Source organism: Lepisma saccharinum, chromosome 10 (assembly GCF_977018435.1).
Source record: "Lepisma saccharinum chromosome 10, izLepSacc3.1, whole genome shotgun sequence".
Taxonomy (NCBI): Eukaryota; Metazoa; Arthropoda; class Insecta; order Zygentoma; family Lepismatidae; genus Lepisma; species Lepisma saccharinum.
Genome location: NC_139238.1, coordinates 35,635,218 through 35,650,130, shown reverse-complemented (window position 1 = coordinate 35,650,130; position 14,913 = coordinate 35,635,218). Strand labels below are relative to the sequence as shown.

Sequence of the window (14,913 nt, the reverse complement as noted above, 5' to 3'; positions counted from 1 at the left end):
AGACTTCTTTTTTGCATCTTTTTTCAAGGGAAAACTTTTGCCGAGAAAGGAAGGCTGGCTTTGTTGTTCTAAAGCAATGTGTTTCCCTCACCCCTGGAAACTGCATTCGAAGGAAGTTTGTTTATCGGTACCCGAGGTCAAAGGGAATGTAATAATGATTTTTTTGAGGGATTCCCCCTTCCCCCTCCATATATATGCCGAATGTGCATAAATTTTATATCGTCTGAATCTGTGATTCATTCTGCGTACAACGGTATATCATTCATCTCTCAAGGGCAATTAGCCTCTGAGCTAGTTATTTCAAGGTATTGCTGCATATTTCGAAGCTTGAATCAGTGCCGTGCTGACCATTCCTTTTGGGGGTACAATTCACGTTACATTGGTCATACGATAATAATGCAAATATTTTTGTGTTCCTTGCCAGCGATAATTCCCATGTGCATGTCGCTGGACCCTGTAGCCAAGTGGTTAGCACATCACACTCATCCCCATCTTCGCAAATTAACCAAGAGGCACAAAACGCGAAGTAAAATAAACTAAATCAAATAATCAATCCATGTGCATGTCGACACTGTCATGTACTTTTTTCGTGGGAGGAGGGGGAAAATCCCCATTTTTTCCCGAAATTTTGGAATTTTGGGGGTTCTCCCCTCCCCTGCCCACCACATGTATGCCGAATTTGCATAAATTTTATAATCTGAATCTTCGGTTCATTCCGCGTACAATGGTATCATTCATCTCTCTAGGGCAATTAGCCTCCGATCTACACTCATTTAATTGAAACTCTGCATTTTGCTCAAAATCGGCTCGGGCATCAAGGGGGTTGGTTACCTGTGAAAATGTCCTTGGGCTCCTAAAGGTTAACCAAAAGTGGCAGAAAAGCAAAGCAAAATAAACAAAATCAATGGATCAATATCGAAACCTTTCATAAACATAAAAACTAACATTATAGTACGTTATTTCACATCTCATGCTTATTTTCCTGTTTACGGTTATTACAAGCATAAGAAAACAGTTTTTCTTTGTGATATTTCAGGAGAACACACGCTCCTTTCATCAGACATTTATTTTCATTTTGACTAAAGATACATTGATATTAGATTACATACTAATGCCATTGTTATAACTGTATCTTTAGTCTAAATGAAAATAAATGTCTGATGAAAGGAGCGTGTGTTCTCTTGAAACGTCACAAAGAAAAACTGTTTTCTTATGCTTGTAATAACCATAAACTACAGGAAAATAATTCTATAATGCAAGCAATGCGTACATACAAGAAAAACATCTCATGCTTCTGTCAAAAATGAACATGCATGTCTCTTCTGATTACAGATGCTTACACTCCCGAACTCTCAGTCTCTCTGCCTCCCCTCTCCCTTCCACCCTTGCTCTTGAGAGCCAAGACCTGCCAAGCATCTTTCCATTAGATGATACTTGGGCAACACTTTGAATCCCATCTTCTCTGTTACATGACTTTAAAGGCTGGAGTCTGCCAATATTTCATGTAGTTCCAGAACTGTCCTCACGATGTTGGGTCAACACTGAAATTTTGTATCTTTCGTTGGGGATTGAACATTGGAATATTCCCACTGGAGGAGTGGTAATGTCATTGCCTTGTAATCAAGGTGTCCCAGGTTTGATACCTAGTTGAGGCACATTGCAGAGTGGTTCGGATCCCACTTTAAACTGTAGGTCCAGTCCCTATTAGCCTATTTGTGCATAAAGTGGACTTTAAACAACAATTAATATTGTTGCTTGTAAAAATACAGTGGATGCTTGATTTTATATTTTTCATGGGACTAAGGTAAAAAATCTTAAAATGCAGGAAGTAAAATCCAGGAAAACTGTATAACTAGCGACATGCATATTTCATTTTTGACTGAAACAAAAAATGCGAAAGAACACACTGTAACGTTAATTTTTCATGTTTTTGAAAGGTGTGAAGTGCATTTTCCTACCACATTTTGTCACAAAATCATGCAAAATGAACTGCAAAATGCGAAATATACTCTTAAACACAAAAGTAGGGTTTATTTACCAACGTGACACTTTCTGAAGTCTGAATTATCCTGTGAGTTATGCAAATCACTGAAAATTGTTTAATTCTGTAAATATTTGAAAATCAAAAATAGACTCCTTTATACAGGAATAAATTTAATACTCTGATAACTACATAAATGTCCTATTAGAAGGGAAAATGTTTATTTTGTGTAATAAGTGTAGTTTTAAAATCAAATTTAGGGTTTTATTTACCACTTTAACATGCCATTTTATACACTGCTTTTGATCCTGAAATGTGCCCAGTTTTTGTACTGAAATGTTGATCTTTTATTCACAGTAAATATGTGGCTCTATGTGCAACATTTTGATTAGGACTGAGCCGATACCACTCTGAACCAATACCCATTCAAACGTTAATTCCCACCAATACCAATATCAATGCTTAGAATTGTAACAATTAAAAGTTGATCAAAATATTGATTAATATTATTGTGTAAGTATTACACTCCAATTTTATACATTAATTTCTTAAAAGTATTCAAGAATTACATCACAATATTAAAATAACTGGTATGAACCAATAACAATACAATGCTGCTGCGAAATGAATGAAAGACTTTATGCTTTGCAAAATTTCTGGGATAATTATACTCCATGAAATTAACAATATAAATTCAGTTTTACTTACGTTTTTGCGAGTATAGTTCGTTCTTCAATTACGACGTTTCGAGATATAACTTCTCTTTTCTTCAGGCTATAAGCAATTCATAGGGTCTTAGCTTTGTCAAAATATTTCTTTCATAGTCAACAGGATCAAGGATTAGGTGAAATGTGAGTCGGGGAAAAATATGGGAAGATCGATTACAAATTGACAATTTACATTCTTAAAAGCCATTGTTACCTAAGTTATATATTTTTCCCCCGCTCACATTTCACCTAATCCTTGATCCTGTTGACTATGAAAGAAATATTTTGACAAAGCTAAGACCCTATGAATTGCTTATAACCTGAAGAAGAGAGAAGTTATCTCTCGAAACGTCGTAATTGAAGAACGAACTATACTCGCAAAAACGTAACTAAAACTGAATTTATATTGTTAATCTTGTGAGTAATTTGCACATAGTAAATATGAACGTCCATGAAATTGTTGTGTGGCATTTATGCAGACCACGTGAAAGACTAAGATGCAGGGAAATATATCAGTAAGTATTGGGAAATAAATTCCTAGTGATACTTTCTGATTCTGATACCACTGGTATCAGTCGATACCAATACAGAGGCTGATACACTTCCCTATAGATGACTTTGAAGTGTTCACACCCTTCCCCCCCCCCCCCCCCTAGGGGTGCCAGGGGTGAAACCTTTCTTCCCAGGAAAAAAGCTACTCCTTTCCACCACCGGTTGTGTTCGATGTGATGACCAGCACTCTTGACGATTGCCCGAAAGTGCAGTTTCCACTGGAGAAGACCTCGTTGCAGTTGTACAAGGAGTATATTATTCCACTCTTGTTGGGCCGCTTTCCAGAGGCCAGAAATCGTGCATACCTTACGAGAAGAAAGGTGGTGTTTCAGAAGCCCAAATGCACAGTAGTCCATGGAGCTGGCATCGGGACCCTTCATGGGGATGTCGGAAAAGGGAATAGCATGAATCCCGGTACTAGCTTCCATCCATCTGTAGAATGCCAGCGCTGATTTGGCTGCGTGACTGGATGCCTTGTTCTGATGCAGCTCCACAGGGTTGGTATCCGTACCATACATTGTGGAGATTTCAGGGTTGTAAATATCAGTCAAAACATGTTCCTGATAATATGCAGCATTGATTTTCACATTGTTGGCAACGTGACATAGCTTCAGTTTTCCCCTGTAACAAATACCAGCCACAACCATGAAACCACGTGGATAACTTTCAGTGCACTGATGAACGGAATTGCTTCGTCCTTTTGCATCGACCTGTCTGTACGTAATTGAGATCTAACCTTCGGTGAATGGCACTGTGGATGGTTGTTTGGGACACACTGAACCGGCTCGTCATAGCATGCTGTGTCTGTGGATTCTCCGATGCCGTCAATGTCTTAATGACGAGCAACACCAGTGGTGTCAGCTTCACTGGGGTCCCTTTCAGATGTGGCTTCGTCGATGTCCATGAGCGTCAGTACCAGCTCAGCCCTAATTTTGATATTTTTGGGACTAAATAGTTTGGATGTACAAAGCAAGAAAATGTTAAACATGGGCATGTAAAAATCATGGTTCCACTATATTGATAATTGTACCAATCTGTTATTTCTATAAATAGTCTGTAAGTTAGCACAAGATTCTGCCTTTTTTTTTTTATTGGATGTATATGAAGATGTAATATCCATATGAAAGTTTTGTAAATTAAATATCCACCTAAGCAGTTTCTTTTTCTAAAAAAAAAAAAACTAATGCAGAGTCACTTAGTTATTTACATTAATTCAGGAGGTGAATGAATAATTCGTGGTTAACTAGTCACTGGCTGAGTTTCAAATTCTTACCAAGTTTCCAGTAAGTTAAAAAAAAATATTTTGTTTCCAGTACATAACGCTACCAGTTGAAAGATATGATGAGGACAAGTTAAGGGACTACCTGGAAGAATTTAAGATGCATGATGGTTTCAAGTGCAGCATGTATGCCAAATATTTTGGTGCAGGAGGAAACGTATGCTTCATATTCTTTGTAGTCATTCTCTTCATAGTCTCACAAGCTGCGCTATCAGGACAAGTTTATTGGCTGAAATTCTGGTACGTTAAACTTATTATATTGTCTGTGTGTATGTGTGTGTGTGACTGTCAGAACTTCAATCTCTTATTCCAAAAAGTAAATAGTTCTGTTAGAGAGTTTTCCCAATTCCATAAATTTGTGAATACAATTTTTTCTAATTTTAGAGAAAATGTTCTTGGTTGAAAGCGGTGGGAAAAAATGACAGGATATGAGAATGATTCTATATTTCAATATATTACAGATTTAAAATCTGAATAAAGGATAACAGGTCTGTCAGATATTTGTGCATCTGGTGTATTGAGTAGAAGTCTCTTTCAAAGGATACAATAATAGATTATTATTTTATTATTATTATTATTGCTGGTATTGTCCTTATTGCTACTTCATATATCACTTACTATATCAGTAACTTGACGCTTGCACAAAAATTTCTAGTGCCTCTTACAGCGAAGAGTGACAGTATCGCTTCAGGCATGCATTTATTTAAGTATCGTCGGCATGGGCAGTGCTACTTAAGAAAGCAAAGCATGGGACAAGAGAGTCTGAATTTCTCCCCATGTTGCGAATGGAAGCAGTGTTTGAAGTTGATTATTAAGATAGATACGATCTGTAAGAAATATGATGAATAATTATTTATAGACTCCCATGTATTCCTTATGGACAAGCAACTTCAACCCCAAGTTACGGCTAATCAAATGGAAGTTTCAACTTTTCGTAACACAAACAAAATCTTCAACCTATCCTGTTCCCACTATATGTTTTTCTTACATGATCGGAAATTTGATGTTCCAAAGAGAACAAGTAAAATAATGTTCCCATAAGCATAATGCTAAGTTTTCTCCCCCTCCTATAACCATCTAGTGCACAGACCTCTCTTTCACCAGTGGGGAAGGAACAGTTTCGGGTTCTCGTGAGTTGCTCGATGTGGGAAAAAAATGTTCCTTGTGCCCTTAAGCTTTCACGATCTGCGAGCAAGGAATGAATGGATCTGATCAATGTTGGGGTGTCGTAACCTAAAACATTCACATTGTTCCGGGTGTCCGAGAAGTCTTTGTATGAAAACAAAAATTAACTTTATCCGCTATATGCAACATAGACATGAAATAATGGTACCAAAATGTTTGGAAACTATTCAAGTTTTATTGGCAATAGGAAAGAAATCAATAAATCTCCACGTGAGCACCCTTGGTACCACGGAGTACATCTAGTCGAAATTCAACATCTCGCCATGCATTAGCCAACATCACAGGAGGGATTGATGTGATAACTTGGGTTGTCCCAGAGTTGCAAGATCGGATACAGGAGTTCTGTAGACATTGTCTTTCACATAACCCCATAGAAAAAAATCTAAAGGGGTTATGTCTGGAGATCATGCAGGCCACGCTGTCAGTCCATCTCAACTAATCCATTTTCCAGGAAATGTCTGATCTAGGTAGAAACGAACCTCCAGACTCCAATGTGGCGGTGCACCGTCTTGTTGAAAGATAACATTTGGGTGGTATTCTAGCAATTGAGGAACAGCATACAAATAGCAACATGTCGAGATACACTCCAGATGTTATGGTGTCCTCACAGAAAAAGAATGGTCCGATTATTCTGTCATGTAGCAGCATGCACCAAACATTCACCTTTGGGCTGCCCATGGTAGACTCCCTCACCTCATGAAGGGGCTCTTTACCCCAGATACACACGTTGTGTCTATTCACTAAACCACTGACATGAAAGACTGCCTCATCTGAAAAAGCAACACGTTCCAGATAGCCATTATCAGCGTCAATGTATGATAACATTTTCACCGCAAAGTTATACCGATGTTTGCCGTCATTGGGCAACAAAGCCTGCAGGATTTGCACTTTGTATGCACAAAACAGTAAACGTTTGTGTAACACATCATGAACATAACTTTTTGGCATCTGTAAATCACGTGAGGGTGTACGCACGGATTTCTTCGGACTGCACATAAAAGCCACTCTGACATCTTCCACCCTTTCGTCTGAGGTTGATGGTCGGCCACTTCTCTGTGCGTCAGTAACAGATCCTGTGGTCTTGAATTTGTCATACCACAACTTAATGCTCCTACCATCGGGTAGCACCTTTCCGTATGATGTTTGAAACTGTCTCTGCACTGTTTTTGTGACCTGCTTTCGTGAAACCACAGGACATACTCAGCTTTTTCCTGATTTGTGTACATTTCTGGTTTGCTGGACACTGGTACTGCTACACTACTGCAGCGTTACAGAAACCTGAAACAAACAAAAAAAAAAAAAAAAAAAAAATGAATAGTTTCCGAACACTTTGGTACCATGTCTATATTGCATATAGCAGATACAGTTAATTTTTGTTTTCATACAAAGACTTCTCGGACACCCTGTATATTCCAGGATTTGTTTATTAGGTATGGGATTTGGATGTCAGATTTGTGATTCTGAATCAGTATTGAGATATTGGATCCAGAATCTGAGATTTGGATACTTAATCCCGAACTCAATGTTCAGATAGTGATTTCTAGACCTGAGGTTTGGATGCAGATTCAGATACCAGATACTGAACCCAAGGTTCTGATACTGACTCCAGGATCTGAGGTTCTGATATTAAATTATTAAATCCAGGATATGAAATTCAGATAATTCAGATTCAAGCAGCCAAACCTACTGTGAATCACTTGAGTCAATATTCATTTCAAAGTTATTTCTAACTTGCACTTTAAGCTTCTCATTTTGCTCATAATGTCCCATTAGAGCTGCATGGCTGACAGTTCAAACACATCTCATCAATAATATGAAAAAAAATAAAGGAAAAGATGTGAGACAGTGAAACTCAATATCGAGACCTATTACCAAAAGTGAAATAAGTACAAGACAGTGGAGTCAACCAATTCAGTTAATCCATCTCACTAATCAACTTAATAAATGGCCTCGGCTAAATCTGAAGTCCTGACTGGTACATCATTATACATATATACCTGTCAGAATTCAAACTAAAGTGTTAGCACAGTAGGAAGCTACGGTTCTATGATGAAAAGGAAATACCAACTTACATTTAACTTACTTCAGGTTTGTGCGACTTACTCACTTTTATATATATTCTTTCGTATTTCTAAAAATTAAAAATACAAAATTATTTATTACTTACATAAAATGATCTATTTTGTACACAGACAACGTTTCGGGAACCACTGTTCCCTTCTTTAGGTCCTATATATCAGCTATCCAACAATTTCCATAGCCTCGTCAATTCATACACTCGTCCGGAAAAGGAGTTGGTACAATATGGTAAAGGTAAAATATTTGGAAAAAGCTAAACCCTTTGCTTGACACATGCTCACTGTTGTTTGTTAAAATAATCAATATAAAACTTTCCGCTAAAAAAACAGTGCAAGCTAAAACTTTTTTTTTAAAAAAAGATGCCCTCTTATCACACTATCCCCATGCAGACTGACTGTGCTTTCCTTATTGTATACGTGAGAATCCCAATAAAAGTCACAGACCACTATTATGAGAGAAACTAGTTCAAGCAAGATTTTTAGCATGTGTTATCTTCAATTGTTTTTTTTTTATATATATTTTTGTCCATAAGTGCTTAACAGCGTTGAGGTTTGGGAAGTAAATGTACATATTTGCTCTGTTACAGCTATTTTGCAATGTATATAATGATACTTATCTAGTGATTACAATTACCATTTTTTGAATGTTGATACAAAATACCAAGAATGACATCATATTATACATTGGACAATTTTAAAGTGTTGACCTTTGTATATAAACCTTGATGCCAATGAAAATGTACACAATTTTAATAAATTTAATTTTACATTTGAATGTTTCTTATTTGCTTGTCTGAAAGAACACATATGATTGAAGATATTTGCTTTTCATATTATCAGTCAAAAATAACTGTTATAAATATGAATTCAAAATATTGCATAATTTAATAATTTTGTCATGATATACAAATTGGCTTTTTTAAACATCATATTTAGTAAAATTAGTTTTAAATAGTAATTTCAGACACTTGCATTATATGAATAAATTTTGAGCAATCATATGACCAAAATTATTATAACTATTGCACAAATGTGGAACTCTGAACTTAGCCTAACCATTTTCAAATGTTATTATGACAATGTATTAATTTTATCGTCATATCAATGCATCATGTAACAGACTACCTGAACTGTTGAGAAGTATACAGTGGACCTCGATTTTACATTTTTTAGGGGACCAAGGTGAAAGTAACTTAAAGTACAGAAAATGTAAAGTCTAGGAAAACATCAAGATTGAATATATAATGTGGGGAAATATAAAATCGTGGAACATAAAATCAGGGTTCCACTATATACTGATATCACTGATAACAACATTAGCTCAACCCGAAGTAATTTCATTGTATTGGTTTTGTTTTTGCATTGCATGGAAATTAATATTCATATTATTATTTTGTTTTAATTAGGATGCAGGAAGAAGAGAAGAGTACAACAAGCAATTACAGGAGAGAATTTAACACAACTGCAAGTGTGCATATTTATACTACTCTAATAATTTTCATGTGCTTCTTTTGCATATTCAGAATGTTGATGTTCAGCATTCTTTGTGTGAGAGCCAGCTTGAAGTTGCATAACAAGATGCTGAATTCTGTTGTTAGAGCCACCAAAGAGTTTCTGGATAAGACTACCTCAGGTAATCCTAATTATATTGTACAATACGAGGTGTAGTGAACACTTTTGTTTAGTGCTGAGCTGGTACTGTTACCAGTGGTATCGATTTTGAAAAATTAAGTTGGAATTTAGTCACTAATAGGGGTGTGCGGGATCCCGAAAAATCGGAACCGGGATCGTGAAACAAAAGTTTTCCATCCCGATCCTGACTTTGGGAAATGACTTCCCGACTTTTTGGGATCCCAGGCAGCCAGGAAATACCGAATGGTCATTTTAAAATGTCGTTAATTCTCGATGTTTTCTGCATTGTAAGTTTCTGGAACTTATTGAAAATTGTTAGTTCTTATTCAAGAAATGCAAAAACATTATCTTAAATTGAAAATGATGTGTAGAATTCGAGATTTCCAGAGCTTCTGGAAATTTCGAACATTTCCTGTCCTGAATGTTGGGATTTAAAAAATTTCCCATCCAGATCCCGTCCCGACCCAAAAGATTCTGTCCCGCACACTCCTAGTCACCAATACCAGTTGATACTTTTCTCAAGTCCAGGTGTCTCTTTGGGTCTGCAACAGAACTACTTGACATTTTTGCAATATGTAAACATCCTGAGAATTATGCAAAATTCTATATTTTATTTATTAGGTACAACAACATTGTTGGGGAAAATTGATTGTGTGATTAAATGATTATCTCATGTGAAATTATGAATATTTTAAAGCAAAATACTATGAGATGGGTAGTTCGAATGAAAAATGCATATATAAATATTTTTTATATATTTTGAATTACTTTGAATTGTTACAATTTTCAAGTGTCTGTATCAGTTGGAATTGGTAAGAGTAACATCATATCTTTCAAGTGGTATCGGCTTAGCCCTACTTTTGTTTATATTAAATTTTGCTTTGTCCAGCTGTTCTTGTACGTTTTGAAGCATTTTAAGTGTCCTCACTTAATTTTGACATATTTAGACACTGTTGTTACACAATGAAAGCAAATGATTGTTTAAGTTGTGTTTCAAGGCCACTTTATGCACAGATAGGCTAAATGGGACTTTACATACAGTTTAAAGTGAAATCTGAACCACTTTGCAGTGTGCTTTCTCATGGTATCGAACCTGGGACCTCTTGATTACAAGGCGACGGTGACATCACTATGGCATCAGGGAGGCATGAGAGTAAATGATAATTAGTTATAATTGACAGTAATCTAGTTCATTATATAGATCTAGATAATTATTTACATGTAGTGGTGAATATGCTGGTTAGCTTTGATGAAATATTTAGAATAAGCATGTTTTTTTTTATCCCATTTTTCTGTTTATTTTAGAGCAAATAAATACGAGGTTCACCACTGATTTAGATGCCATAGATTCAATACTTATTTTGTCAATGATGGATTTTCTCCAGGTAATTTTACGACATCATTCATGTACATTAGGGCTGACCCGATAGAATACAAAGTGTGCAATCCCAAGTTTCAAAATTGCTGGCCTCCTAGGCAGAGTGGTTAGCACAGCATGCTACAATGCCAGGGGTCCCATGTTCAAATCCCAGCCTGGGCATGGGTGTTTGTGAGCCTCCCTTCATCAATTTCATCATATTATTACTCATCTTCATCTTCGCAAATAGCCAAAAATGGCAAAAAGGGCAAAGTAAAATAAACCAAATTAATCAATCAGGTTACAAAATTATTAAAAAAATAAACTTGAAATGCAAAATTTGATATTTTAACAGTAATAAAATGTTAGATTTGTAAAAAATTATTTTAGAAATTTAGAATTGTTAATATTGTGGACAATTTTAATAACTTTATAAAACTTTCTTTCACAAACCTTTTGTATTTTTTAAAATTTCCTTTTTTTTATAAGGCTGAGTCCTCAAACTCTACTTCTGTAATCAGAATGGTTCTGATTATGGTATGTATATGTATAAGCCATCTTGTTGCCCAAACACATTTTAGTGGTCGACTTTTGATCTCACCATCATCATTTTCATGCTCAAGTATTGGCATATTTTTGATATTTGACTCGAGGGATCGGATATCTGCCGTTTTCGTTTCGGTTGCAGCAATGAATTCTTAAGAGATGAGGCATTAAAATTGCTCATGCCGTTCTCCACCTCATATTTGTGTGAAAAGAGATTTTCATCTCTGATTCAATTGAAAAGCAAGTTCACAAATAGACTTGACGTGCACTCAGATTTACGACTTAAGTTAACCACCATTGAACCCAACATACCCCAGGTTATGTGGAAAAGGCAGCCCTGACCATCACATTAGTTCAGTGAGTAAAAAGAAAAAAAATGTTTTCAGTTTCAGCATATGTGTTTAGTTAGATGTTAGAGTAGAGTACATTAGTGTCTTAAATTACATATTTACTTTTCTAGAATGAAATATGTCTAATTTGTTTAAGCAAGCGTAAAAAAAAGGACTTCGATGTTAGCAAAAGTATGGTTATAAACTGTGTGCACACCCTTATAAGTAATTCTGCCGGTGCCCATGCTTATGGGTCCCATGAAGTGCAATATCCTTCAAGGTGGGCCCCGGACTGAAGAAGGTTGAGAACCACCGAAATAAAAGGTTCAAAAATTCGAATTACATATGAATTTTTAACATTGCTTTCAATAGGAATTTCAAGGGTAATAAACATAATAAACATCTGTTCAGTACCAAATAATTTGAATTATCCAAGTTTGAATTAAAGGAGCCTACTGTGTAATTCAATACATTTGACCATATTTTCCCAGCATTCATGTTTGCACAACTGTTCCATTCCAACTATGTCACATAAAGTTTTCAATTAAAATATTCTTGGATTCATTTATGACATAATCTGATTGTCAAGCGTACTTTTGCCATACAATTTTGATACAGATTTGAAATTCAGTATTTTCCATAATTTGTGTTGTATTTAAGCTCTGGGAAAATATTGGTTGGAACATCAGTATTGTCATGAGTTCTGCCCTGACTAAAAGAAACATTATTGTTTATGCTGTATATATTTAAAAAAAATATTTTTTTTATTATTCTTCCAGATAATTCTTACATTTCTGGGTTCCATGACTGTTGTTGGTCTCGTAAACCCTGTGGTTCTGGTACCGATATTTATTGAAGTTTGTATTATTATGCTCCTTTCGAGGTCCTTTATGGCTACAACAAAGAAACTCAAGAGATTGGAACTAATTTGTGAGTACCTGTATAGATTTGCAATGGTTTAAAGGTAGCCAGAGCATGGTGCTGATCACTTCACCCAGACAAGTAGCCGAGATTGTAAATGTGTTGGTCCTTATACTCATATTCCCCTTCATGGCATGTTGCCATATGCAGGGGTAGCTTTACCTAAGGATTGGGAGCAGGGATAGACAAAACTAAAAATAATTCAGGAGCCAAGACTTTTTTTTTCTTGCTTCCAAATACGAGCTAAGAAAGCCATGAATTCAACTAAGCTACACATTTTAAACTGATACCTTAAAACATCTAATTAATTAATACAAAATTGGATTAAAAGTATTTAATTCTTGCACCAGAGTGGCCTTCTTAACACATTGGGGTCTCACGACGGGCATAGCCCGCAGTGCACTTAAAGTCAATGTGGACGAACGACGGGCATAGCCCGTCCTGCGGTATGCAATCGCTTTGCCGATTGAACGACGGGCTATGCTCGTACTTCGTCTCATGCGCGTGTTCATTCAAGCCCATCTGTTGAAATTCCGACCACTAGGTGACTGATGTGCTATTTTTATCTCGCACCTGTGACTGTTTGTTGTCGGGTTGATGTACTGTGCATTGTTTAGAATGGCATCGTTAGATCCAGACTGCATAGAGGATTCCGCCTCAGAGTTTGAAGTTAGCACCGATTTTGATGATGCAGATGAATTTGAAGATTTCCAAGGTAGGTTATATTCGTAATAATCAATTGTTGACAATATAAACAGTGTTGCAAACTCTAGTATTTTATGAATGAAGTGAGAAGAGGTAATTTTTTTGGGTCTATTCATCTTGCCTCTTGCTTGATTCTCCTACATGCTCTGATGTATTTTTAGTTTTTCCATTTATTATTTTGTATAGTGTATGTAAAATGAAAATGTATTTTATTTATTTAGTTTATTTATTTAATTTTTACAGATGACGCAGAACCAACTGATACATCGTCTGGTCCTGTCCTGCAGCCACTTTTTCATACAAAAGATAATTACTTGTAATTTGTAATAATTTTTTGTTATGTGCACATAAGAAGTATTCTTATGCAAGATTCAAAAGATGTATTGATAGTTTATGTAGTTAATTATCGAAATTTCCAGATTACGAACTTAAAATATCTCTATATTAACATTTCTTACAATGTTGTACTTTTTTCTTCTTCACAAAACATTGCTGAAAAAAATATTAAAAAACGTCTGAAAATGAAAATAAAATTTAACAAATTTTTGTTCATTGAAAAGAGAAAGTTTTGTAGATTTAAGAAATATGTGGTTTAATAAAAACAAATTAAAAATATTTTTTCTATGATTTTTTGAAAAACAACCAAAAACCGCAGACCAGAGGTAACAATGCTGTATTATGAGGCCAGACCCGAATGTGTTAAAGAATGCTCAACTGGTAACAGCATGAATAACCATGCGATACATTCTAATATGTGGCAGACTGTACCATATCGTTTCAGATTTTAAAATTTATCTAGCAAAATTGCAAAAATTTATAATGGCATGTTTATTATTCTGATTTAATTAAACACGTGATATAGAAAATGCACAAACATTAAAAAAACACTTAATGTACTTGTTATTTTTTTTAAAAAAAGGGTAATGGAAATTTATGTAAGCAAACTCGAAATATTAAAAAAAAAAAGAAATAATAGGACTGAATTTAAAAATTCAGGCACCCAGGCCAAGTACAATTTTTCAGGTACCTTGCATTGTTCTACCCCTGCTTGGGGGGAGTAATAACTCAGAGTAGTTCATGGACAACTCACATATATTTTCTACAGTTTACAAGTTCACAAATAAATCATACTTGTTCTAAGTTCTAATAACTAAAATACTAAGTCCTCCAGTAACTGTACTGGAGAGATTCTAAGGCACCATGCTAAAAGAATAATAATAGTCTCTTTTATTTAACTGACAGTAGTGGCACAGTCGGTGGCTAACTGAAATTACTCTAGCACAGGTTGCTGTTTCCAAAGGGAGGTTTTGTATACCATTCCTGTGTTAGAGTGTCTTGATGCTTGCCTAACCCCCAGTGGCCATTTTTGCCCAAGTCCATTTCCTGAAGTCTTGTCCTCCAGCAAACAAGCCATCTATCAGTGTGATCACTATCTCTTACACATGTAGAGTACCAGAAAGCAAGTGAGTGTCCATGTGGTCTCTATCTGTCCTACTTTACTAGGCTTGTTTCATAAACCTTGACATTTACCAAGGAGCCAGCAGTTTTATCATATCCTTCAATCTCTTCTAGGAGAAGTATCGGGCAATCTATCTTTGTGGCTTGTTTTGTGGAAGAATCCACATAAGGCCAAAGACTGTT

At 35.7% G+C, this 14,913-nt stretch overlaps 1 protein-coding gene across 1 annotated transcript in view; it reads left to right on the top strand.

Annotated features, from left to right (window-relative positions):
• LOC145994066 (ATP-binding cassette sub-family C member 4-like) overlaps positions 1–14,913 on the top strand; it is a 139,753-nt gene that overhangs the window by 80,213 nt on the left and 44,627 nt on the right. Inside the window, exons 14-17 of the mRNA XM_083130151.1 lie at positions 4,554–4,759; positions 9,189–9,415; positions 10,720–10,799; positions 12,426–12,576. Coding sequence (XP_082986277.1) covers positions 4,554–4,759; positions 9,189–9,415; positions 10,720–10,799; positions 12,426–12,576 — 664 coding nt within the window. The remainder of the gene's footprint in view (positions 1–4,553; positions 4,760–9,188; positions 9,416–10,719; positions 10,800–12,425; positions 12,577–14,913) is intronic.